The 26,536-nt window shown below is 39.4% G+C and overlaps 1 protein-coding gene across 2 annotated transcripts in view; it reads right to left on the reverse strand.

Annotated features, from left to right (window-relative positions):
• Nucleotides 1-1,359: 1,359 nt before the first annotated feature.
• Nucleotides 1,360-26,536, reverse strand: part of LOC124287224 (small cardioactive peptides-like) — a 41,779-nt gene continuing 16,602 nt past the window's right edge. Inside the window, exons 2-4 of one of the 2 annotated variants that reach the window (XM_046723721.1) lie at nucleotides 11,731-11,763; nucleotides 3,844-4,077; nucleotides 1,360-1,631 (exon numbers count right to left, since the gene is read on the reverse strand). In XM_046723721.1, the coding sequence (XP_046579677.1) occupies nucleotides 1,581-1,631; nucleotides 3,844-4,077; nucleotides 11,731-11,763 (318 nt within the window). In that variant the 3' untranslated portion in view covers nucleotides 1,360-1,580. The remainder of the gene's footprint in view (nucleotides 1,632-3,843; nucleotides 4,078-11,730; nucleotides 11,764-26,536) is intronic. The other variant, XM_046723722.1, reaches the window with a different exon arrangement.

Below are 26,536 nucleotides of genomic sequence, written 5' to 3' on the forward strand. Positions count from 1 at the left end.
CGTCACTTGTTACTGTAGACCGTGTCATGTGTTCTCGTACCTCGCCGTATTGCTGTGTGACGTCACGTGTTACTGTATTACAAAACACGTTGTGTAACTTGTCCCTGGACGACTTAGCTCCACATGCTACTTGTAACGTAACTGGATCACGTGTGACGTGTGTTGATGCTGAATAATGTAACATATTGATTTGTAACGTGACATGTTTTTGTTTAAGAGTTCGTTTGTTTGAGGTGTCCCCCAACATCTGGACTCGATTCTGCCATAGATGTGGGGCATATTCAACTTCAACTGAAATTAAATAAACGTTCCTTTGTGTGTGGTCCTCTAACATCCATGACAGCACGTCAAGTCCGGTCAATACCCGAGCAGGATTTCTTATCATACCACGTCAGGCCTTCCAACCACAGTATTACCGTGAAGGTCTGTTATATTGCCAGTAGTTACCCTGCCCGGCGCTCGGCACATTTCGAACAAAGACACTTGTCACAGGAGGCACTACACGTTCAATAAGTGTTTCCGTGTAAGGCAGAGAATGTCGGGTAGCCTAGTGGTTAAGGCGTTCGCTCGTCACGCTTAAGGCCCGGGTTCGATTCGCCACTTTGGTCCAATGTGTGAAGCCCAATACTGGTGTCACCAGTCGTGACATTGCTTGGATAACTAAAAGCGGCGTAAAACTAAACTCACTACGGAAAGCCTTGGAGATCAAACATTCGTGCAGCAAAATGCACTCACTCACTCGCTCCGATTTGGGTTGAGACTGGCCGATATGACGGCACTGTTTTAAATGAGAGAGTTTGTTTATATTGTAAGGATGATGTGGAAGATGAGTGTCATGTTTTACTTATATGTCCATTGTATAAGAATGAGAGGTCTATTTTAATCGACAAATGTAATGATGAATGTGATAATTTTAATGGTTTTAATGACAATCAAAAGTTATGCTATATCTTATCCAGCCCAAATGTATGTTTTATTGCTGCCAAGACCTGCCATTTTATACCCTCTAAGCGTACGTCCTATGTATATGCGAAAGCGTAGGTATATAATATCAAATTCAGCTATATATTTTAATTCAATTTATTCATATTTCGTAACATATACCATTCTATACAGTAGGTTTTTATCCTTGAGCACGTTTTACAGAACTTAGTCTCTCATAACTCCTTATAGGAGTGGCTGAACTTTTGTTGCTTTTCTTTTTACTGAATCTATTTTATGCTGAGGTGAGACTAAAATAAACAATATGTCTGTCTGTCTGTCGTGTCATTCGTCAGACCGTCAGTCAAACTCCAGAAACTGCAAATGTGTACTCAGACCGCAGTCCACAGAACTGTAAATATAAGGAGGAAATCAACATAATTTAACATACATTTTTATTCAGCAATTTCAGAGGTACAAAAGATCACGGAAATCTGCCAAACCTTTGTACATTTTTGTTTTGAAGAGGAGAGCTCGATGTTGTTATGGACCGGAAGTGAGATGAAATGGAAACGAGGCTTACTGAGGGCACATGTCTTTGAAAACAGAAATATCACATGAAAGTCTTTTTTTCGGAAATGTTCTCACAATTTCACTTGTCACTGCTGTAATAAACGCTTCAGCTTTCCCAGAACACTTTTATTCACTGTCTGAAAAGAAAACTGTGAGTTAGTTCAAATGATTAACAAATAAATAGACTACCAACAAAAGAATGGGATAACAAGTGATAATACATGCGCATGCTGGTATAGACTTTTTATGATAAGTCAGAAAGGATAATTAATATTGTTTTGACAATATCGGAGACTGTATTTAATAATGAACACTGTATATGCCTTAAGTTTCAACAGAGGAGGGGTTGTGGGGTAGCCTTGTGCTTAAAGCGTTCGCTCGTCACGCCGAAAACCCGGTTTCGATTCCCCATATAGGTACAATGTATGAAGCCAATTTCTGGTGACCACCGCCGTAACATTGCTTTAATGTTGCTAACAGCGGCGTGAAACCTCACTCAGTCAACTGAGAAATTTCGTGTATGTTACTGTTAGAACCATCAGAGACACGCGGGGGTTTAATTCGATCCTGATTTTACCGGAACCATACCTTCTTATCGTCTCGATATGTCGATTATGAGGAGTAAAAGTGAATGGTCAAAAGTGATGCAAAGACCACCGATCAATTTAGCACCAAATCGAAAGCAACAAGACATATTTTCCAAGTTATCGTTTTGTAAACCACGCAAATGTCGTAAATCGTTAGTGTTTTACGACATAGTTTGTGTCAATCGTTCGAGAATGATCAAGTCAGTTCCCCATGTGTGTCTGATAACGGATAAGTGTGTCTTTGGCTCAGAGGTTAACGCGGGTAACTGGCACGTAACAATGGTTAACTAACCTCGTTTTTTACAAATAAATTACATGGGTTTTTAACAATACTTTACGACTTTACGGAAATAGTCAGATGCTCTTAATACAGATCAGCGATTTTTTAAGAAATGATTCAGCTGGTGAAATGCCCAGGTATATAAACGCAATGAGTATATGACGGAGATGGAGAGTTTGATGCCGGTGGAATCATCTTTGACAGCTCCCGCAGCACAAAAGTCATTCCACATGCGGATCACGGAGGAATGATTGGAAACTGACCCTGTCAACGTCAATCGCGAAACGGAAAAAAACGAACTCAATTAAATGGGATTTTGAATTCTGTTGCCCTGGGTAAGCGAAAATGCAAATATGAAGGCGCTAATCGCGACACGGTGTCTAATAGATTACATTTCAAATGAAGGTTATGCTATAGAAAAAATACAAAGAGCGCCACTCATTGCGTGGCAATGAATAAAACTATGACACGAATACACATGGTGCATTTTCTATGATGTATTTATGAATTATTCAGGAAATCGATGCGTATGTGTGGTACACAAGCATTATTGGGCAGCAAGTTTCATCATGATACGAGCTCACGATTAAAACGTTCGAAAGAGACAACTCGCAATGTGGAATATGGTCGAACCTGTAACACTTTATTGTTGCTCTGGGAACGATGATAATATACGCTTAATCGAACTTGCATGATCTATTAGAACACTGCGTTACCCGTCGATTAAGGGAACTGTGTTTTCATTAATACCAAGTGCAATATTTAACGGCTGACGTATAGATTCCACCTGGAACACCTTACAACTCTCAAGGGGAATCCACGGAGGATAACAAACAAACCAATAATGTGTTAGTTACAAAGATTACAAGTATAGCTGAGTTAAGGTGTTTTAATTACATAGCCCTTCAAATCCGTTTGACACGAAAGTTTAAAATCTCTTGATTTTACTTGTTTTGTGAATCGCGTCATTTCTTTAAATCGTCTTACATGACACTATCTGAACTTTTTGAAGGGAAATGTTTTGTCTGTGTATTTCTTCTTGTCATGGTGCCTCCTGTCTAAGAATTATCTTTAAGACCTCTGTGTAATGCTATAAAGTATGGGAACGTTTCAAGACATGACATAGGTAGCCAAGTGGGCAACGTCGCCACATGTTGCATGAGTTGCGTCCCTTGAGCACTCATTTGTTCATGTTACAGATACATTAGAGTGAACGTTCTAATTACTGTAAGGGGTAGGGGTTAGCATAACGCTTAAAACGTCCACCGAAGACCCGGGTTCCATTGCCCACTTGGGTTCAATGCGTGAAGCCCATTTCTGGTGTCCCTTGCCGTAATATTGCTGGAATATTGCTAGAAGCGGCTTAAAATATTACTCACTCCAATGACAGTCTTCACAATGTAAAACATGGTCATTCAAAGATGATTACTCATATTATGCATGACAATGCAGCAAAATATATAAAAGCCCTCAGCACATTACCTGGGGTTTATAACACTCTGGCAAACACATAGAATAAATAACTCCGTCAGGTTTCGTGTCAACTGTTTCTTTCAATCCAGAGCAGCAGACGTTTCCGGTTTGACATATACTCCTCACTTCAGCCTTCCCTTCGTCGCCCACAACCCACTCGTTTTTAAGTCCCATCGTGCAACACTCGTCACTTCCGGCGGTCTGTTGTCCCGATCTGCCCATTCTTGGGAATGCTAAATAACCCTGAAGAGAAACCGAAGACTCTTTGTTAGTACGAACACGTACGTAGACATGGCATCGTTCTACCGTATATGATGATGTCCCTGTCAAGGCCTACATTTGAGGAAGCATCTTTTCCAAGGGAGCGAAACTAGTTTTCCTTAAAGCCCCAATAGAAGCGATGCCTCTTCTCATGTTTGCCTTGCTGTAAAAAAGAAACGATATTAATGTCATCGACATGATTCAGAAGTAGATATGAAAGCATGTGAGTAACGGGTTATCCATTTTTAATCAAAGCCAAAATGAGGTGTATATATTGACATGGACGTAGATCCGATCATTTGAAAACACATTATCTGCAAGAGGATTAAAAACATCTCTGTTCCAATGGGTACTTTTTCACCTTATTTGCTTAATAGGTAACTGTGCACATATAATAAGACACACATGTATACATAGACACACACGTATACAGAAACGGACATACGTATACACACATACAAAGACAATACATACAGGAACATACATGTAGAATTCAGACCCATCCCAGAAATTGTTTTTTGTGTAACGTCGCACTGAGCATTATCCTACTTACATGAATATGGTGGCGGCCTCTAAAAGCTAGAGTCTGGACCATACGATCAAGTGATAGATATTGTGAACGCCGATGCCCATCATCGGGGTACAGTGAATCAACCACGTCACTAGGCTTGACTGTCCCATCTCTTCAGTTGCTTCTTAGCACATGGTACGTGGCTGTCTTAGGGGGACTGCCCGACTGGCTATTTGTGCTCTTACAGAGACACTTCTTCTAATCGTTATCTGGGTACTGAGGTAGCCTAACGGTTAAATCGTCCGCTGGTCACGCTGAAGACCCGGGTTCGATTCCCCACATGGGTACAATGTGAAAAGACCATTTCTGGTGTCGATATGATGCTGGCGTCACACCATATTCATTCACTCACTAATCGCTATCTTATTAATTAGAAATAACAGTTAAAGAGATTCTACAAACACGAAATATTTTACTTCATACTGTCGATAGTCGACATGCAATAGTATCAAATTTTAAAATTTCACCAAATATTCCAATTTCAGTATCTACTATGCTGCAATGACATTGTTTTATAATGTCTTGAAACAAAGACTTTAAGTTAACCTTAATTTGAGAATGAGCGATTTGAACTACCCCGTAGGAACTTCGTTTGAAATCGTTGCACTGCTGAACACAATACTTAACACTAGATGTCTTTACCATTTCCTGTAGTAAATATGTCCCTGGCTTAATTGTACATTTTGCCAACCGAGTGCATACATACACACATAATATTTCAATACAAATGATATATTTCGGACAAACATGACATTGACAGTTTTCACACGGGCATTCTGCAACTGGACACAAACAAAACAGTTTTCCTTCCTTCGGGAACATGAACACCTTCTGTCCTTGCGCCGAAACCCCTTCTGGTGAATACACATACATGTATCAAAGGGCTTCTGAGAAAGGACGGACCTCGTTACTGTGATCTCCCAATGGATATGAAAGTTAAAGACACAAACGAATACTTAGTTTACACAGAACATCGAAGAAAAGTGATGATGAATTTGCATTTCATGAAGTTTACAGTTTGGGCTACACAGAAAATAGACCTGTTTATATCATGTAATCATATGTTCCTGTGATATTCTGTTTTGAATGCATACGTAATGTTTAGATGTTTTCACATCCGTTGCTCTGATACTCGAAGTTATAACCTAAATTATAAGACCTATAGTCGAGCGGCTTGGCAAAACTTCAGTCATAACACCTGGTACTTACGAAACAAATGCATATGTCGTGCTTTGACGGTATTACGTTTAAACAATGTTTGTCTCATGGATTAAACGATCCATCCTTCTATATTTGTATCTCCCTTCGCTCCATATTTTAAAAGTTTTATCAGTATCACAATAATGTCAACCTTAATCCAAGGCAAGGGAATTGGATTTATATATAAAGTAAATGTTTGTATGCCTGTGGCAACAATTTCCTTGCTTTTAGTCCTCAGCCTCCGTTCTATGTGGTAATGTAGGTTTGGTTAAGAACAACCTCTAAATGGTACGAGGACTTAGTATCTAGAATAGGTCGTGAATAACTGGGATCTTGTGGTGGTTTAAATAATAAAAAAACCTATTAGTTCCAGATCATTCTGAGTAACTGATGGTTATGATATTTAACAGGAGATATTATTCTGTCGTGTAAAAAGGTTCAAGCTGCAGGCTTTTTTAGCCCTTATTTTCCATACATAGATTTGGCAAAGTTTTTTACAAGAATATTTCTGTTTCACTAACAAGGTATTGTCATTATGATACTTTTGTTTCTTTATGAGTCTATTTTTGATAGTAAATGAAAGTTCAAAATGTTCATCATAATTGGTTAGCTGAAATATAAACACAATGGGTGATGTTAACATCATACAGTCAAAGAAGGACATGAAACAGATACTGTGTAACGAAACTAATAGCTATCCAATCCGTATCTGTTGATGTCCTTCTTTATTCGTTGTTGATGGTATCATCTTCTCGTACAGACATGCACCTGTGAAAGAAATGTTAATTGACAAAATCACTGTGATGAAATTGATATGTTTTATCGTTGCACATGCACCCATTGACGCCATACCGATCGACCCTCCGATTGCAATCGTTTCCGGGGCATAGGAAACGGAAGTCCGTCTTTACTGCGAAACTGAAGTAGCTGAAATCGAAATTGCGGAATAGGACATGAAACGAATTTGGACACAAGAACATTTCACTTCTTTGGAAACGCCACAAACATCATTGCAACACGAAACGGATATAGATTTACCAAACAGGAAAACATTAAGCATTAACTATTTGATGAGTTACATACTAGTATGCGTTCTTCAAGTTAAAAAGTACATGTACATTTCTTGGTGCAGAAGGTGATGTGATTCTACTCTATCTGTGAATAGATTGTGCATTATCTATTCGTGGTATTCTAGTATCTTTGTAGGCATTCTGCAATCAGGCAAGAACATTGATTGTGAATGCGCTGTGCAATGGGGTTTGGTCACACTAAATTACTTTGCTTCTGTCGTGAAAATAAACAAAGAAAAGAATCTCAAATTTGTGATTGCTGATTTCAGGTGGGAAATCCAGACTCCCTGGTCGTGACCGTGCTTCAGAGTTCTGGTAGAAAACGTTTAAGGCCGTCATCACTTCCAGCCACGATGAGCTGAATTGTATTGATATAACTGTAATACTGTTCAAATCGGTGATTAACTTCTTATTAACCCCCACACACAATTTCCATGTAATTTACGTCCAGTTCGTGTTCGTGTTTTTAGATACGCTCACAATGATGGTTTTGTTTTGATGGTGAACAGTTGCAGTATCCTTTAAATATGCTATTCTGCCGCTGATTTCTATTAACAATTTCAACTCACCAACGCCTGTTTGACTAACAGCAGCACGAGAAGATGTCAAACACTTTATAGCTTAAACTGTTAAACCATTGCTGGATACTAACACCAGGTCAATAAATCCCATACGTGTAAATCATTCATGATACAAAGATTCAGCTCACGCTTCATTGACATCTAGCATTTCATGATGAGACCAAAAAACACCTATATCAGGATAATGGGTTACTGTACAATATATCAATCAAGAAGAGTTCAGTGTACTGCAAGTGACTTCCACCTGCACACATACATGCTTGTGTTGAAAACGTGTTATTGTTGAAACCGGCTGTTATGTGATAGAATCAATGCAGTCTATTAAACCGCATTTGCACAGCAATAGGCTGATCCTTATTTAACACATTAACGATGGCTTACACTGAATTGGACCTGTATGTGTGGCGGTTACAGGTGGATAACAATGACAGGAATACGATGGTGTTTCTAATAATCCATGGGATCAGCTTTGATGTGACCTATTTGGAATCGATGTGGTGCAGGCCAACAGTAGTGTTGCTAACGGGAAAATATGCCATGCAGTGTTTCGTTGTTGAAATGACGTCAGCCTAAACCCTGTTAGCGTGGAACCATTGCCAGTAGTTTTGCTGGCATCCCCCCTTCCGTTTTCAATGCCACATACAATCTTACATATTGAACTCGTCTAGCCTTGATAAGGATGTATTCGTCAGTGCACTAGCAGTAGCATACGGATTAATAATGTTTCCTTCCAATGTCTGTAGCTTACTTATGAAAATTCTTCTGTTTACGAAAAGTCCGAAATGTCTTGAAAATGAAACTTTGATCAATTAACCCTTCAAAGGCATGTATTATTCTAACAAGTTTTCAAATGTATCTTTGAACTTTCAATGTCCATCAGCGTCCCATCACCCTTCCAACAATCGCAACCCATCTTTGTACATGTCTTGTTCCTTAGGGGCGGTGGGGTAGCTTAGTGGTTAAAGCGTTCGCTCGTCACGCCGAAGACCCGGGTTCGAATCCCGGGTACAATATGTGAAGCCCACTTCTGGTGTCCCTCGCCGTGATATTGCTGGGATATTGCGGCGTAAAACGGCGTAAAACTAAACTCAATCAATCTTGTTCCTTAAATTTACAAGAACTGCTGTTTTAACATTTGACTTACTAACCCACACCTGTAACACCTCGTGTACAGACGCATGGATGGAAGCCGTTAAATAACGGTACAGCAGACCGCGTTCAATCATGAGTTAAGGAATCCTGCATTGCACAACCCAAAGCGACTGCTCCATAACGTGGCTTCGTGAGATTAAGCTTAATTCCACACCACAGACCTCAAGCTAGTTGTAATTTAAACAGACAGACTTTGTGATCCCTCTGACTATAATGGAACCAGAACACTGCAAAGACCTTGGATGAACTATTAGACTAACAGCGTTGGCAGGTGGCGCTGTTTACAATACCGACAGCTTTTAGCATTCTGGGGGGACTATTACGAGACCGTATATAATGTGGTCTACATAGCTTGGCTCAGTTCCTTGGTTACGAATGATGCTTTAACGACAGTGTGATGATTACTTGTGCGTGTTCTGTACGTTTCCAACCAGATTGGTCACAATATTTATGTTCAGTTTGTCTTTGGCATTATAATGTTCTAAAAGGTAATTAATACAACATCTAATATTATTGGTTTAGTCTTACAAATCGGTATAATCAGGCCATGTTATTACAAATATTCGCTTATAACGTATACTTAGTTATATCGGGGCGATGGGGTAGCTTAGTGGTTAAAGCGTTCGCTCGTCACGCCGAAGACCCGGGTTCGATTCCCACATGGGGACAATATGTGAAGCCCATTTCTGGTGTCTCCCGCCGTGATATTGCTGGGATATTGCGGCGTAAAACGGCGTAAAACTAAACTCAATCAATCTTGTTCCTTAAATTTACAAGAACTGCTGTTTTAACATTTGACTTACTAACCCACACCTGTAACACCTCGTGTACAGACGCATGGATGGAAGCCGTTAAATAACGGTACAGCAGACCGCGTTCAATCATGAGTTAAGGAATCCTGCATTGCACAACCCAAAGCGACTGCTCCATAACGTGGCTTCGTGAGATTAAGCTTAATTCCACACCACAGACCTCAAGCTAGTTGTAATTTAAACAGACAGACTTTGTGATCCCTCTGACTATAATGGAACCAGAACACTGCAAAGACCTTGGATGAACTATTAGACTAACAGCGTTGGCAGGTGGCGCTGTTTACAATACCGACAGCTTTTAGCATTCTGGGGGGACTATTACGAGACCGTATATAATGTGGTCTACATAGCTTGGCTCAGTTCCTTGGTTACGAATGATGCTTTAACGACAGTGTGATGATTACTTGTGCGTGTTCTGTACGTTTCCAACCAGATTGGTCACAATATTTATGTTCAGTTTGTCTTTGGCATTATAATGTTCTAAAAGGTAATTAATACAACATCTAATATTATTGGTTTAGTCTTACAAATCGGTATAATCAGGCCATGTTATTACAAATATTCGCTTATAACGTATACTTAGTTATATCGGGGCGATGGGGTAGCCTAGTGGTTAAAGCGTTCGCTCGTCACGCCGAAGACCCGGATTCGATTCCCACATGGGGACAATGTGTGAAGCCCATTTCTGGTGTCTCCCGCCGTGATATTGCTGGAATATTGCTAAGGGCGGCGTAAAACCATATTCACTTACTTCGAATACTCGGTTGTGCCGAAACAAGTTCTAATCTATTTTTAACCGTACGGTGTGTGCTATACTCCGGATGAAGTTACAGAAACTGAGTTCTTTGGTCAATGCTCTTCGTAATATTGGATGATGGCTGTGTGTAAATAACAAACGTCAACGTGATCTGGCGTGCAGTGTCATTCAACATCCGCTTTGTGAATTAACTGCAACGTTCAATGCAGGGTGAAATAACATGTCCAACATCATGCTCATTCAAAACTAAATGCCTTATCCAACATCGGCATCAAACAAGGTGCATGTTGCAGCCATTCGCACACCAATTATCGCTTTCAAGATTACCACGTGAAGGGACGAACGTCCCTGTGATACATCTAGAATCATGTACGTGTAAATATTTTCAACTAAATCTAATCTACTGACGTGTGTTTAGGGGACTGAAGGGTGGAATTGGGTGGAAATGCCCATACATAGATGCAGGAGGGATAGGAGGGTATCCATTAGCATACAGTATCTCATGGGATGCTGCTTGGATCAAAATGCTTAAATCGTGCTCATGGTAAGCTACGATTCATACCCCTGTGTCCCCTGAAGGAGACAAATCTTGCCTTCTTCCTCTTGGGAAGGCGAAAAAATGACCATTAAAAACACCACCCTGAATAGTTCTTGGTGGAACTAAATCTTCCTTTTGCTGCAATAAAACCAAACAGGAGTCTCAGAAAGGGATGTGTCAAACACCCTAATGGGATATGTTGTCTTGAGAGGGAAGTACAAAAATTGTCAATTATCATCAAAATGTTGACTATTTTAAAATTGTTATAGAACACTACTATAAATGTGAACAGATGTGCAAGACTTAATCACAGTAAAGGACGGCCAGGAGCACAGGTGAATGCTGTCAAGGTCGTCCCACCCACAGTTACGTCCCTTAGATACTAGGATCCGCTGACTTGGGATAGACATTTAATCCTAGTAACTGGAATACTGTTCCAGGCAGCGTTAAACCCAAGTCACTCTCCTGCGTTCTGGGCTAGAAGCTTGTAGATAATACATGAGTATATTAAAGGCTGTCTTACAATTCATTAGATAGAATGTATGTTGACTGACTGAACCCAACAGCAGGGAGGGTATTGTCTGACACAGTTTGCAGGGGATACATAATCAATTCGCCACATATAGAAGCATGGTTCAGTCTCTGCAGGTTCAGTGGCAATCGAATAAAAGAGATAGGAGAGAGAGAGAGAGAGAGAGAGAGAGAGAGAGAGAGAGAGAGAGAGAGAGAGAGAGAGGCAGAATTGTCAAATACGTTCACGAGAGACAGTCATGTTAGTGAAGCGCACTTCTGTTAAGCCGACCCTATTATAATGGTTCTATACATTGATTAATTCGTGTCATCGAGAATTTCATTCAGTTTAACCCAAACAATGATCCTTCGATCGTCATCTAAACTGTAACGGTTCTGCTCTCAACGTTGCAAAGTCATGCTGATATTGAAGCTTGTACTCACTGAACGGCCCATCCGTGGGAACGCCAAATAGTTCTGAAATGTAAAACATCATTGTTAGCATACGAAATACAACTCACACCAGCCAGCGTATAATGACATCTGAGTGAAAGCCACCATAATGAACACCATCGCAATTAACAACATCAAAGTGAACATTATCGCAATGAACACCATCAAGATGAACACCACCGCAATAAACCCCTCAAAATGAACACCATCAAAATGAATATTATCGAAATGAACACCGTCAAAATGAACACCATAACATAAACACCTTCAAAATGAACACCACCACAATAAACACCATCAAAATGAACACCATCGAAATGAACGCCATCAAAATGATCACCATCGAAATGAACACCATCAGAATGAACATATTCAAATAAACACAGTGAACACCACTCTGCTCGTATTCCTTTTTCGCTTGAGAGTTACAACTTGGAGATCGCTTGTGTAATGAAAACTCTGGTACATCAAAGTTCGTCTGTTATCAACACGTCGGCTTTTATTTGAAATTACGACACTGAGATGTTACATGAACATGCTTTTTTTAAGTCGATAACAAGAGATTATGAGGATATCAATAAGATGTACTTTAGATTTTTATGAAAGGCTGTCGGTACTAGAATCCGGGTCAACTTCATTTCTGATCAATTTTATAGTATGGCGCCTTTTCCAAGCACGTTCAAGGGACAGCAAGTCGGATTTACAAGTCTAAAGTTGTTAAAACAATCTGTCTGCCAAATTGGCACCGCAAATGTTGGGAATCGATTTCCCGTTAACATATCCAATACAATCACCTAGAGATATCACAGGCCCAAGGCGATTAGAGCCAATTCCACCAACGTCTTTTAGCAGTGCACATACGTGTATATGCTGATGGTTCACATGGACTGTCCATTCCACAACTGTCATCATTCTCACATAATATCCAATGATAAGAGACATTAATTATTAAAAACGAGCCTTAAAAATAAACGTGTTCCGTGCCGAGTCAACATTTGTGTCCCATGCTTCCAGGAAATCTAGCGGCAATACCATGCCCCTCTGAAGAACTGCTGCTTTTCATATTCGCTTGTCTGATATTACATCCATATTTTAACCACCGCACCACCAAAATATGACGTTTATTTATCCCAGCAGGCTTAAATAGAAACCAACTGATTTTGCAAAAGTCCCTTTAAAATTACGTTGTCTATATTAACGACCTTCATCTTTTTTTATTATATAAATTTAATCCAAATGGCTACATACGGAAATAATTGCCATAAAAAATGTTATCAACAAAAACAAATGTATTCTTATATAGCTAAATGAATCACGTATTCCACTTAGTATCATGAGTGCGTTCGTTCGCCACACCGAAGACCCAGGTTCAATTTCCCACATGGGTACAATGTGTGAAGCCCATTTCTGGTGTCCCCTGTCGTGATGTTGCTGGAATATTGCTAAAAGCGGGGTAAAACTAAATTCACTCATATTATGTGAAAGTAAAAAGTACACGGGCTTTGAAGCATAAATGAACCACGAGTAGTTACACTGTTTTATTTTTAAGGACTACCAAAGGCTACATATTTACGTTTGTTAAAATGATTAATGTAACGTATACTTACTGTTTAACATCTCTTTACCTGACCCGTATACACGTCATGCTATACTCCAGAATGTTGTCTGTGAGTGTTGCTACTGATACCTTTTCAGTACTTTCAAGCTTGTTGTAATGCTTTTGTAATATATGCCTTTGTCGTACATTACTGGCAAGGCAAACACACGTAGCGATATCAATATTGACAGCGATGTACACGCGTTTATCGAACTCTTTATCTTGCTTAATGCACGACCCCGCACTTCATCATCAATTTGCCCTCGCTAAATTAATATTATTCCAGAACTCAACAAAATCTAAAATGTCAACATGACAATATTTGCCGTTAATGACCGTGTATTCTTTTCGGCGTTCGATGGTAAATGTATTGATAAGCAAAATAAAGTGCAGTTCGTTTATTCAACACTTACTTAGAATTGGCCTTTACCATCAATAACATTTTTTAAACAATGCATAAATTTATTCGGCGCTATACAGTCTCGGCAACTGTGGGATGATTATTCAAAATGTGTTTATCCAGATGAGATGATAGATAGCACTTATTTTTCAGCGTAGGCGTGATTTGAGTAGCTCTGCTCTTAGAGTATACAAAACTTAATGTATTTCCGGTGTTATCAAATTTACAAATAAGTTCATAATGTAAACATGACCATGATCATATATGCCAAATCCTAGATAATTCTGAAACATCAAACCCGTCCCTGCATCTAAGTTCAAGTCCTAAATCTTTTAGCAGACAGGGATAATCACGCACGTTTCCCTTCCATTGGCCACGACAATGAAGAATGACAACTTAAAACACGAGACGAGACGTAAATGGGTTACTTTTCCCTAAGTAAGCATTCGCTTACAACAGCACTTTAGTCAATACGTGTGTACGTGCTAACAGATGCGTTGCCGTATCATACGTATGATCTACACTCTACAGGAAACGGGGTCGTGATGTTACGGAGACGTCAGCAAGGATTCAGTGTCGGAACATACAGTTGCCCGCAGAGTGCGACGGTGACATCGATCCAAAAGCTGTGTGGCCTGTATTCTGAAGTCAGACGCTCTGACCCCTGATGGAACATCATATTTTTATTGATCATAGTCACAGCAGATACCGGAGTGAATATTTCACGTTAGCTTTGTCGCCGGTTCTATGTGTTATATTTTAGAAATCTGTCACCTGGGACTGGCCACTAAATTACCACCAGCATGATGATGTACACCCGATGGGAATTAGAGCCATTCAATGACGTGAATCACATTTGGCCCAAACTAAACAATGTCTCCAGTAGCTTTCTATCATAAAAGCCTTGGGAGATGGACACTGTACCGTGACCTATGCTTATTATATTGACGAATTAGATGGGATAGGACTACAGCGTTTTTTCATAATCGGTTGAAAAGGTCGGTTCTGATTTAGAACGCAATCTTGATTGGGATGTTTTCGAAATGCCAATACTGACGATGATAATTAAGTGAATTATATTGCTAGACCCGCTACACAGAAACGCACTATCCATTGTTATGTCAACATTAAAGGAGCTCCGACAACCTTACAACAGAAACATCTTCATACAAACAGTGGCATATTGATTTTTTTCTCTGGTACGCTGCTTGCAATCAAAAACTAATTTCAAATCTAAAAACACACCCATCCCATGCCCGAATTTCGAAAACACCTGTGGCCGTATGCATATGTCGGGCGTAAATTCTAGTCCGGGCGTAAGTAAAATGTGCGCCCGGACGTAAAGTTAACCGGTATGCACATAGTAGACGTAGTTAAAGTTACGCCAGTCGTAGCGCTCTATATTTACGCCACCTACCCAGCAGGCGTAAGCCATACGTAGCCTTGTAATGGCGGCACTGGATGCCAAGTTTTTTATCAGGCGCACATTTTCAAAAGTTTTTAAAAGTGAACGTCGTGCGAGAATTGCGCTCGCGTGGTCCTCGATCTGCGTATGGCTATAAAATTACACAGAAATGTAGAATATTTAATTTCATATCCGTTGGTATAAATATAAGTGCGACTACCTCGGCGGTTTGAGAAATAGACACTGCTAAATGTTGTCTAAACTTTTGTTACGCGTTAAGAAACTGTCAAATTCTCCGCTTTTTGTCGTGCACCGATAAAAGCACTCTGCTACGATTTTTTTAATTTGGCATCTTTACAGAAAGTGTGAGCGAAGAAAATACAGCCTGATATCTGAACGACATAAGTGTATATGAATTGGGTTTATGTGCTAATGCATAACGTTAGACGCTCAACATTAAAAATGACTCGCAATAAGTGTCAAAAAGGGATTTTCTTCTATGACGTCAACTGACGACAGAGAGGTCATACACGTATAAAAGATAAGGGGGCATAACTGAGTTATGCTTACCACTAGGTCAATGTTACTCAGATCACTTGGAGAAAAGTTGTTGTGGATACTTACGCTATATTTTCGTTATGTTGTGTTCACGGTGAACCAACCTATTCCATTACGAAGTTCCCCAGTGTGAGCGGATACGTTTTGGTAGTTTCACAATTTATAAGAAAAGATGGCAATGTACTACTTGAGAAAGCAGAATAGCGATTTGGATGACCCTATCCGATATGTAAGTTAGTTCTTAGATTCCCATATTCTCCTGTTTGTGTAGATGTATATTGACTAATTTTGCATCATTATTAACGGAGTACTAGCCATATCTTCATATGTACTGAAATTACTGATAATAATACAACATTTTAGTTGACGTCATGGCTTGTTATATGCATTTTGCGACGTCGGAAAAAGACGACATTGGTTTGCTGATTAGTATATATCTTACCTAAATTCCATTAATTGTATGAAAGGTCTCGGCTTCTATGTCTGAATTTAACACTCTTTAGACCAAACATCAAATGAATGATTTTACCAATTAAATAGTGTCCTGAATATATCAACAATTAGACGGTTTGACTGCGTATCTTATTGTGAGCAACACGCGCACCTGTTTGGCATCAATTTAACGTAAATGAAAAATAATATTTCACAACACCCAAATATTTTGCAGTTATGGCTACGTGTGCCAATTTCTTATGTAAATATTATTCAAACAATCAAAAACTTTCAAAGAATAAAAAGCGCCTACCCTATATCCAGGTATAATATGGAATTGAACAAGGCTAAATGTATATACTGAAAATAGTTTGATGAACACAGCGTTCGTTTGGACTTTTGACACTCAATATCTTTCGTTTCATTTTATCCAAACAGTTGATATTGGTGACAAAGACCATTAGTAATTTGATTCTAAAATGTATGGGGAATTCAGTGATGCATTTGTCGCAGGTAAATGTGATATACACGTGATGTAATTGGCGTCTCATTACCGTCCTCCGCGAAACTTGATTTTGTAAACACTATCCAGTATGACGGAAAGCGCACTTCGGCGTTCGTGTTTACAAGTGTATTTTCAGAATTATCATTAGTGATTTCATGAAAACCTGATATCAGTGATCATTAATATGCTATTTTTGAAATTCAATACATCTGAGTAGTAATTATCCGATTTGAACATTTGAAAACATACACCAAATAACGCTGTGAATCGTGATTTCGTAATGTGTCAAATATGGCGACATTTATGGTGAAGCCCATTTTGAAAGTCCATGTTATTTCTCCATCAGGATCCATCGGTAAAGTTGGGTTTTCTCGGTTTTCTTTGGCTTTCCATGATTACGGCTGCAAGGGATGTACCGCGAAGTTGTTTCGCGCCTTTTTACCGGTGGTTTAAAAACGTTCGAAAATCTAAAAAATAGCACACCGCGCCTTGACGTAAATCCGTTAAGCCGGGCGTAGTAACGCCTAGGCCTTAACCGACGTTGTGCATGACGTGTAAGAGGAGGGCGCTGCTAAGCCCGACATAGTGTGTTACGCCTGACGTTAGCTACGCCCAACATGTGCATACGGCCACTGGTGTTTAATCAATATCACTTTAGTATGATTGATGAAGTTATTTGGAAAGAATCGTCTCCATGTACTGGCTTCGGAGTGACCACTAATGTCCCTAAGCGGCTGGTCTTCTGAGTTCAAGAATGTTGTCGCAAACAGATTATGCCAACTGCCACGTTAGTCTGCTTCCATGGCGACAGAAAAAAATGAAACAAAAATGTTATTAAACGTAAAATAAAACCTAAACTTTGAAGAATTCAGATTAACAAAAATGTGTCGAGTGTCGACGAGTTCATGACTTAACGTCATTCAATCTTTCATTTTATTTCATTTCTCTAAATGAGACACATCCATGAACGCTGTTACAGAAAATTTGAGGATACGGGAATATATGGCACCGCTTAGAGAAAAGCCTTCCCTCTTGTAATGAAGGCAAATAATCCAGAATGGTTCCATCGTCCCTTGGTCTCTAAATAACGATGTCTTATGATACCAGGGAGACCAAATGATTGCCAATCCGTGTCAGCATTGACGGTTTCTCCATCTGCTAAACGACACCAGGCTATCGCTTTAATCTTACAATTACTCCGTCAGCTCATCCAGGTTCAATTGAGTGGGAGCTCTGTGCTGACTCGTATTACCTCTGACTACTGCTCGACCAGCTGAAGTGATTTAACGGCTGAGTCTGTCTTGAGATGGAACTCTGAAATCTTGGAAATCCACAAGATCTACGTCCCTTGGTTTCATTAAATAGTCAATACCGAATGTGGTTATGAAAGGATTCGAAGAATGCGTCTTTCAGTTGAGATTAATTCGTATCAACATGATCAAGTAGTGTTAAAAGTTTCTTGTTTGTTTTCTTGAAGTTCATCGAAAGACATTTGCGACTGCATTTTTGTCACATGCGTAATACTGTACGGTAAGTAGAAATATGTACGCTAAAGTAAAACATGCAGTGCAAAAGTAGAAGTAAGACCTGGCGTTGGCTCTTGACGCAGGAACATGAGAAGGAAGGTGGCCAAATTGAAAACAGCTCCAAGTTACCTACTTAACTTTAAGGATCATTTAGTTGTGTGTTCGAATTCTAGATTTGCCTTATGATAGTCTTGGGTCAGCTCACTCCACACCCGAACTCGTTCTTTTAAATATTGTGCTACCACGCCGTAATATGTATGTGTGCGTGCGTGTGTGAATGTCTGTGTGTTAGTGTATGTGCGCGCGTGTATGCGTTGGTGTCTGTGTCCGTGTGTTAGTGCGTGCGTGTGAGCGTGTGTGTGCGTGACGAACGGTCATCAATGTATATTCACCATGTAGCTGCGCATGCTACTAAGATTCATATTTTGAACTTTCCCAGCCAGGGTTTAAATTCATTAAAGTTGTATGCACTGAGGTAATCATGTCTCCTTGGATGTTTGGTTTGTGCTAGGAGACGGGGAAAGGTTAAAGACGAAAATCTTGGTATAGGTCAGACTCTAGTCACATTACTGGAAAATTCAATTTCTGCAAGGAAAGCAAAATTGGATTCTATTTCAAAAATACGTTGGCTTTTGATACACAGATATTCCCGGTTGTCTGGAATGGAGAATGTGCTTCGACTTTTACCTAGATATGTTGAATTTCATATAGTATCACTCAACAGAATCAAATGTAAAAGAATGAGTGAGTATGTTTTTACGCCGCTTTTAGCAATATTCCAGCAATTTCACAGCGGGGGACACCAGACATGGGCTTCACACATTGTACCCATGTTGGGGATCGCACGCGTTGACCATTCGGCTACCCCACCGCCCCCAAAATGCAGAATAAAGGACGGAAACATGGTTTATAGTTTCAAAGAAACGTGACCAACAGCTCTGATGTTATTTCTTGCTCTCCATCTAGTCTGGAGTAACACTTCGTTGCCTTGTGACTTGGCTTTAATTTCCTTTCATCAAACCACTAATCCAAACCATCCTCATAAGTGGAAAACGCCATGGGGACTCAGTGCAAGGCCCAGAGCAATTGCCATGCGGTCACCCTTTGTTAAGCACGACCAGTAACTAGCGGGGGCATGTTTAGCGGAATCAATCCAGATAAGCTATGGACAAAACTTAGCACTTGTTGAGTAGCACTACCGTTCCGCCCAATTCACCCTGCTAACTCAGATTGAATTCTTGCAGAAGAACTAAAGGCTGGCTGTCCCTGGGGACGAGCTTTTATCAAGACGTTGATGCCAATGGTGGCGTTCTACATGCAGATACCTCATCATGGCCACAATTACTCTAATTTCCCACAGATGAGATTTAATCGCTTCTTGTCCGCTGGGACATGGCTATCGCGTAATGGTAGATTTAATTTTGTCATAATGACAAGCCTTCACCCGACTGGTCTGAGATTAAGCCGTCCGCCACATGAAGATGGAACAATTACCCGTTACGCGTATGGGATCGCCGTCTTGGTTTGCAAAATAACGATTTGTGGGACTAATTTGCGGCTGGTGCTGTCATCGTTATTTAGACTATGTAATATATCCATGTCAATATACAGTTGTATGAATACTGGCTTTCTGACACTAAAACCTGTTACTTCCCTTTGGGCGTGTTTAATTGTAACTATCAACGGGAATTGCAAATCGAATTATAGTCACCTTGCAATACACATATCTTAATAAATGTCTATAATATGACTTCCTTCACATGTTGCTTTCTATATACAATTCTGATTTATTGCAAACAAAAAATATACATATCCTCAGACTGCTTTTTTGTACTTAGGTGCTGTCGTTGACAAGCCGGAAAAACGTTGTGAAAGAAAGTATACATTTCAAAATTGGATCTGCCCAAATATTTACAAATGTTAATATCAAAACGTTACTTGACTGAATACAGTCATCAATACACTGCAAAGTCTGAAACACGGAAGCCATTATCAAACACATCACCATCGGAAAACCTTTTCTTATTTGTTTTATTTCAATCCATCGTCAAAGATTGGTGTGCACTTTCTTCAACATGACTTGTTGTTTGTAACACAATGATAAAAATAATATGGATTCTTATATTGAACTAAACTCCACACCAAAGTGTGCTCAAAGCGCTAACAGAGTTCATAGATATAACATGTTTACAGGTATGAACAGGTAGGTCTTAAGATGCTTCTTGAACTGAGTGAGAGTTGGAGTTGATTTCAGGTCAATTGGGAGAGCGGCAGGATCTTCCACCAACATTCTTGAGCTTGAGCAAAAGACATTTTAATCGTTTTGTCAAAAGGCAATTAATCTGATATCAAGTACGATGAAAGAATGATCAACTATCAGCGTAAAAAAAGACATTTCTAAACGTATTTTTCGCTGATATAAACATTGAATGTTGATCCTTCATGAAGTATTACAGGTGTCAATACATTTCGTATAATTACCAAAGTTTTGTATACGTCATTTATACCCATCCGTACAAAGCAACGCCAAAGTTACCGGTTTACCTTGGCACTTTAGTCAAATATGACATATGGATTGCGATTATCAGGGATGTTCTTAAACACTGAAACAGGACATTAGTAATGACACAGCACGGCCATACACATACCTGGACACACAAACCGTTATATGCACCGAAGAACTCGGGCAAATAGTATTCCACTAAATGTCCCTAAAGATGCAAATGACTTCATCATTCCTTTTAGTTTATACACAGTAAGGGCCAAGTGTTACTCAAACCATCACGGCACCTGTATACATTATAAAACTATTTATCATCCCCTATTGTAAACGGATGGCATTTGCAAGGATTATATACCGATACCGGCGTCATTGTTTTCATCAAATATTAAAGGACACATGAATCAGTTTTGTGATAAATGTCTGATTGATGTGGACGTAGATGTTCACTGAAATATCACCTATCAAATAAACCATTAGCCTGACGTTGTCACATGTAATATAATGTTGCAAACGGTTCACCTTTCACATGCTATATCTCGTCTGTCAAAACACGTAACATCATTGCAAACAACACAAGGATTCACTGACCGTTCATTCTGTGTCGGTTTCAAAGGAGTGAGTGAGTATGGTTTTACGCCGCTTTTAGCAATATTCCACCAATATCACGGCGGTGGACACCAGAAATGGCCTTAACACATTGCACTCATTAGGGGAATCGAACCCGGGTCTTCGGCTTGACGAGCGAACGCTTTAACCACTAGGCTACCCCACCGCCCCCGAGTTCAAAGTGACCAGGGGAAGAAGAACAAAACTCATGTCCAATCAGAGTGACTTTCAGCGGAATTATAAACAGAAGAGAAATCTAATACTACATGGCATGATCACCTCTCATCAATTTAACAAGGTCTTCATAAAAATTGCACGTTTCTTAAATGATATCTTGGTCCAAAAAGAGCATCTGCCTTTTCCGATGTCACATCCTTCTACCAATGCTCGTCCATAAAGATCGACTCCAGCAGTCCCAGCACGTAAAATAAGCGTTCAAAACAGAGAGCCCAAGGAGCTCAGTGTAAATCAAAGGTGAGGTGAAATTGGGTTTAACGTCGCGCTGGAGAATATTTCGCTCATATCACGACGTGCATGCGCGTGCATATGTGTGTATGTGTAGGTAAATCAAAGACTATAAGGAAGGAGATCGATAGTATATATCATTATACGTCCTTACACGCGTTTCTAAGCATACACCAACCACACTCGGAAGCTGAAGAATATTCTTTTAAAGGCAAGTAGAAAATGTTACATTTTCTGGATGTTTCTTTTTGGCGACCTCAAAAGATTTATGTGCAAAAAGGAAACAGATGCGACATTCTTTACCTCTCTCATGTTCGTCAAGTGTTTCCAGAGTGTGATTGGCAGAACAATCTCGATGAACCAGTGTCAACCGATAGTTAAGTCTTTCAAGGACTTTAGTTCCTGTAGGCGTGAATGCCACGACTTCTCGTCTGAGAAAGCAATTACCCTCTGACTGTTGGCCAAATATTGGACAGAACAGAAGTAGGGAATGGTCTAACCGCATGTGAATGCATGCAATTAGTTTTGTTAAAGCTACCTTGGAGTAATTTCTCAAATGACATTGATACATACATACATGGCGATAAAGCGATTCTAAGTGTATGGGACAGGATAGCGTTGGATTGGTGTATGTCAATCAATTATGAAATTAACACTTTCAGTGAAGCTGAATGCCGGGCTCGTCAATAATAATGAACTGAAAACAAATAATACGGCTTAGTTCATTGACCAGTGTGCGTGGTCCTTTTCAAACTTTAGAAACTCTTTTCAAACTGAAAATCAAATTTAATGCCTTCTTAATTGTTGAACAATAATTTTAATGTTTGATTGGCTGAATAATATGTATAGCGCCGACAAAAGTTCCTAGCCATATGATGGGATTCGAACCACGGAAGAGGATATTATAGACATGATGGTATCGTATTAAATCAATTAGAAATCCCCACCTAATGTTTCCTTTGCCATTAAAAGTTCTGATCATATGTAATCCGGATTAGAATGACAGCTATCAGATTAAAGTGTAACACTATAACCTGTGTTACGAAACACAACTTGCATGTTTCATATTTTTCAGCCTGTGTCTCAAATTTCAGCCCACAGAGCACCGAAATACCTTAACCCTTCCCCAAAAGCACATTTTTTGTATGCTTTTTGTATAAAGCCATGCTTTTAAAACGGAAGGACTAAGTAAAAAGGATAAATTGAAAGAATACCTTTAATGATTATAATTAACATGATTTATTTATGAAAAGGGTTTATTTTTCTGCATGGCTTCACTGAATCGTAATCATTGCGTTCAAATTGCATTCTCATTACCTGTTGGTCCCTGGAGAGTAATCATGAGGCGGGGCCCAGATTACTGTTTCTCTCTCGGGTAACCATCTGATGAAATGTATTACTCAAAATGTCAAAACAAAAAGTCCCTCTCATACATTATACAAAATCAGCTTTGATTTTGAAATGCATAGTTAATACTAATGGTTTCCATTGCGTGTGTTAATTTCAACCTTAATCCACATAATGAAGTAAACATCTGGATTGAGTGTGGATATATTCATGATTTAGTTTCAAATTACTTTACGCAATAATACATCTGAGATGAGGTTTCTGTAAGACTGTTTATGCCTTTTTAATGAGAGGCCATCAAATTATACAAGTTTGGAAATAATTGTTATGAAGCTGACAAACAGAATTATCATTAATTATGAATAGATGTGGAGCTGTAACATCAGCTTTAATAATAGAATTAACTAATGTGTGTAGTTCACTTTACTCGTTTACCGCTGCTGCTTTCTACTTGTTTCAAAATGTAATCAATGCAATGGTATCACAGAAGTTCTACTGTGAATGTTCTGTACAGTGAATGAGTATGGTTTTACGCCGCTTGTAGCAATATTCCAGCAATATCATGGCGGGGGACACCAGAAATGGGCTTCACATTGTGCCCATGTTGGGAATCGAACCCGGGTCTTCGGCGTGACGAGCGAACACTTTAACCACTGGGCTACCCCACCCCTAGTGTACAGGGGGAGGCTTATAGTATCCCACTCGAGTATGTATGCTGTGTTATTTGAGTGTGGCAATGCTGTGCTGATGTTTAGTGTTCTTGTGTTATTGTTTAATAAACGTACTCTAAAGGTTTCCAGCCATATGGTGGTGGTCTGTAATTAACCGATTCTGGAGCAGGCAATGCGGTGCTTGATATCAAGAACATCGATCTCCGCAGTTGGCATACGAATACATGTATTAGCCAAGTAAGCGAGCCTGACAGTACGATCCAGTTAGGAGCCTCTTAAGACAAGCACGGGTTTCTCAGAATACATTCCAACCCGGAATTTACAGGGTTAATGATGTTCTGAAACACAATACGTGTAACATTTGTTTGACCTGATTGCCACAGACAATGTAATTACCGATATCATATCAACATTTCCCTCTCTGATTTTATTCATAAGAAGAAAGTCTATTTAACGGAGACGTTTTTACCTTTATGCTTGACAATCAGTAAAACAAACGTACCTGAGGTGTGCTGAAGGACAAGTATAAAGTAACAAACAGTACATATTCGTCAAGATACATCAATAATAATTTTTATTCACCTGAACAGATGCTCATTGGTGTACCTTGACCTTTCGAAACCCTTAACATTACGTTTTGTCATCTGTGTAGCGGAATATATCTTGATTTTATATTAATTGATTAGACTGACGTTCCTATAATTTCTTCGGTACCAATTCAAATTTGCCCCAAGTCATTACAATATCGTAAAGATATAAAGGAAATGATCATGTCACAAAACAATGAGTATGTTATCACCACAAGTTATCGAGATAACGTTTGAATTACGTGTTATTCAAATGTCAACCAACAGAAAATAGAATTCTGCAATAAGGGATAGATGTTGACGTCTATGGCGTAACGTCATTATTGTAGAATGACTGTCGAGGAAGAACTATCAATGTCAAAATGGCCGAATATATTCCACAATGGGGACGTGGATAAAGCAATGAGCAACACAGGGTGACACTGTGTGAACCAAACAGACATTCTACTTGTTTACTTGCGTTGTATATCTATTGTATTACTATGTTTGACGTCAGGTAACCCGTGATGAAGAAGGAACGGAAACGTCGTGTGACGCTCCGCTTGAGATCGTTGCGGTGATAATTAGCACGTAGAATGGAGCCCCTGAAACATTCATGCACCATTTTCATTTTCAATTAATCGAAATCCTACACGTGGTCTACAAGACAATAGAAATGTAATTGAATGAAAACATAGAATGGAATCTCAACGCAAGTCTGTCTGTTCTCACGCGGTTTGTGGTACGCGTTAACGCTTTGATCGTTCTTGCATCACGCCAAATTACGTCGTCGATGGAGCACAACGATGGCAGATTGTGTCTCAGAAACATGACGTTATATGTGACTAACGGACTTCTATTCTAATGTGGCATGTATATTTTTCTTTGGTTTCTTCATTCTTATATTTGCTTCAAAATATACCGCTTCCGTTGACCTTTCCGTAAGAACACCCACAGCTACCCGACAAGTTAATTACATATCATGACTGATATCAAAGTCTATGTACACGATCATTGTTGCAGCTGATAGTGAAAGAGAACAGTCATTATTTATGGGAACATTTATTGGCCGGGCAAAGTACTTGCCTGTCTAAGACATGAATTCTTAACAGAGCTGCGTTGAACCAGTGACGTTATCAAAAGCATATTTAATCAAGGTGTGATACGTATATCAATAACATGAAAATAATGAATGAGGACTTGTGTCATTACAAGGCAGCTGATGCCTTCAGGGCAACTGGTCATTATTGAAGCAGGATTATTTTTTTTTTGAGAAGCTGTAAAAGATGTATGATCGAAAACGGGTCAGTGGAAAACTGGTGAAATATATTTCAATGCGTAGGTCCCCCTCCAGCAGCTAATAGCATCATTCATACGTAAAGAAAGATCAAAACTGTATGAAAGCAAAAGACTTAAAATGTTCGATATTTCTGAATATAGTTTAAATAGGGCTATGAATTTGTAGGTTGTCTGTTCATTAAATCTATGGCAGCAGCTTGTCACTTATCGGGTCTGACCAGACAAGCCAATGATTGATATAATGAACAACCATGCATGCTGCCAGTTTACTTTGACACGATATCAACCAAGGTACCAAGCCTGATCCTTGTGATCCTCTCATTGCATTGGATCCTAGGGTCCGAATCTACGGGGACGGATCGACGTCATAATATGATCATAGATCATATGGATCATGATAATACAGTCCAGCACCGTTGTGTCGAAGTTGAAGGGACTGACGTAAATACTTCACAAAATGATGACTAAATAAGGAATAAGCAGGGACCAAGGTCCTACTTCGAAACAACCGTAGGTTCGACACATCAAGGTTCGACACAATGTTTGGCTGCATACAGGTTTAATTATTTCGAGCACTCGTTGTCCCTGGCTCTAATTTCTTAATGTGTCTGTGGTGTATTTAGAGATTATAGTACGTGTTTGTGCAATGGAGGCCTTTCCGATGGCCGATGCTATCACGGGCCCCATGAGCTGGTTTATCAATAGTTGTAATGCTTACAAAGTGCTGGTTACAACTGAGCAATTTCGAGATACATATTGCAAGTAATTAAAATAAGTACTCAAGTGATATCCTTCAAAGCAACAAGACGCATGATTCATGGAAGTTATATTTCTTATCAATATTCATAATCATGGCTTATGTATGTTTCCATACACAAGAAAAAAATGGTGATTTCCAAAAATGTCCAAAATTGGAA

The sequence above is a fragment of the Haliotis rubra genome, unplaced genomic scaffold, assembly GCF_003918875.1.
Source record: "Haliotis rubra isolate DU_JTF1 unplaced genomic scaffold, ASM391887v1 Scf4, whole genome shotgun sequence".
NCBI lineage: Eukaryota > Metazoa > Mollusca > Gastropoda > Lepetellida > Haliotidae > Haliotis > Haliotis rubra.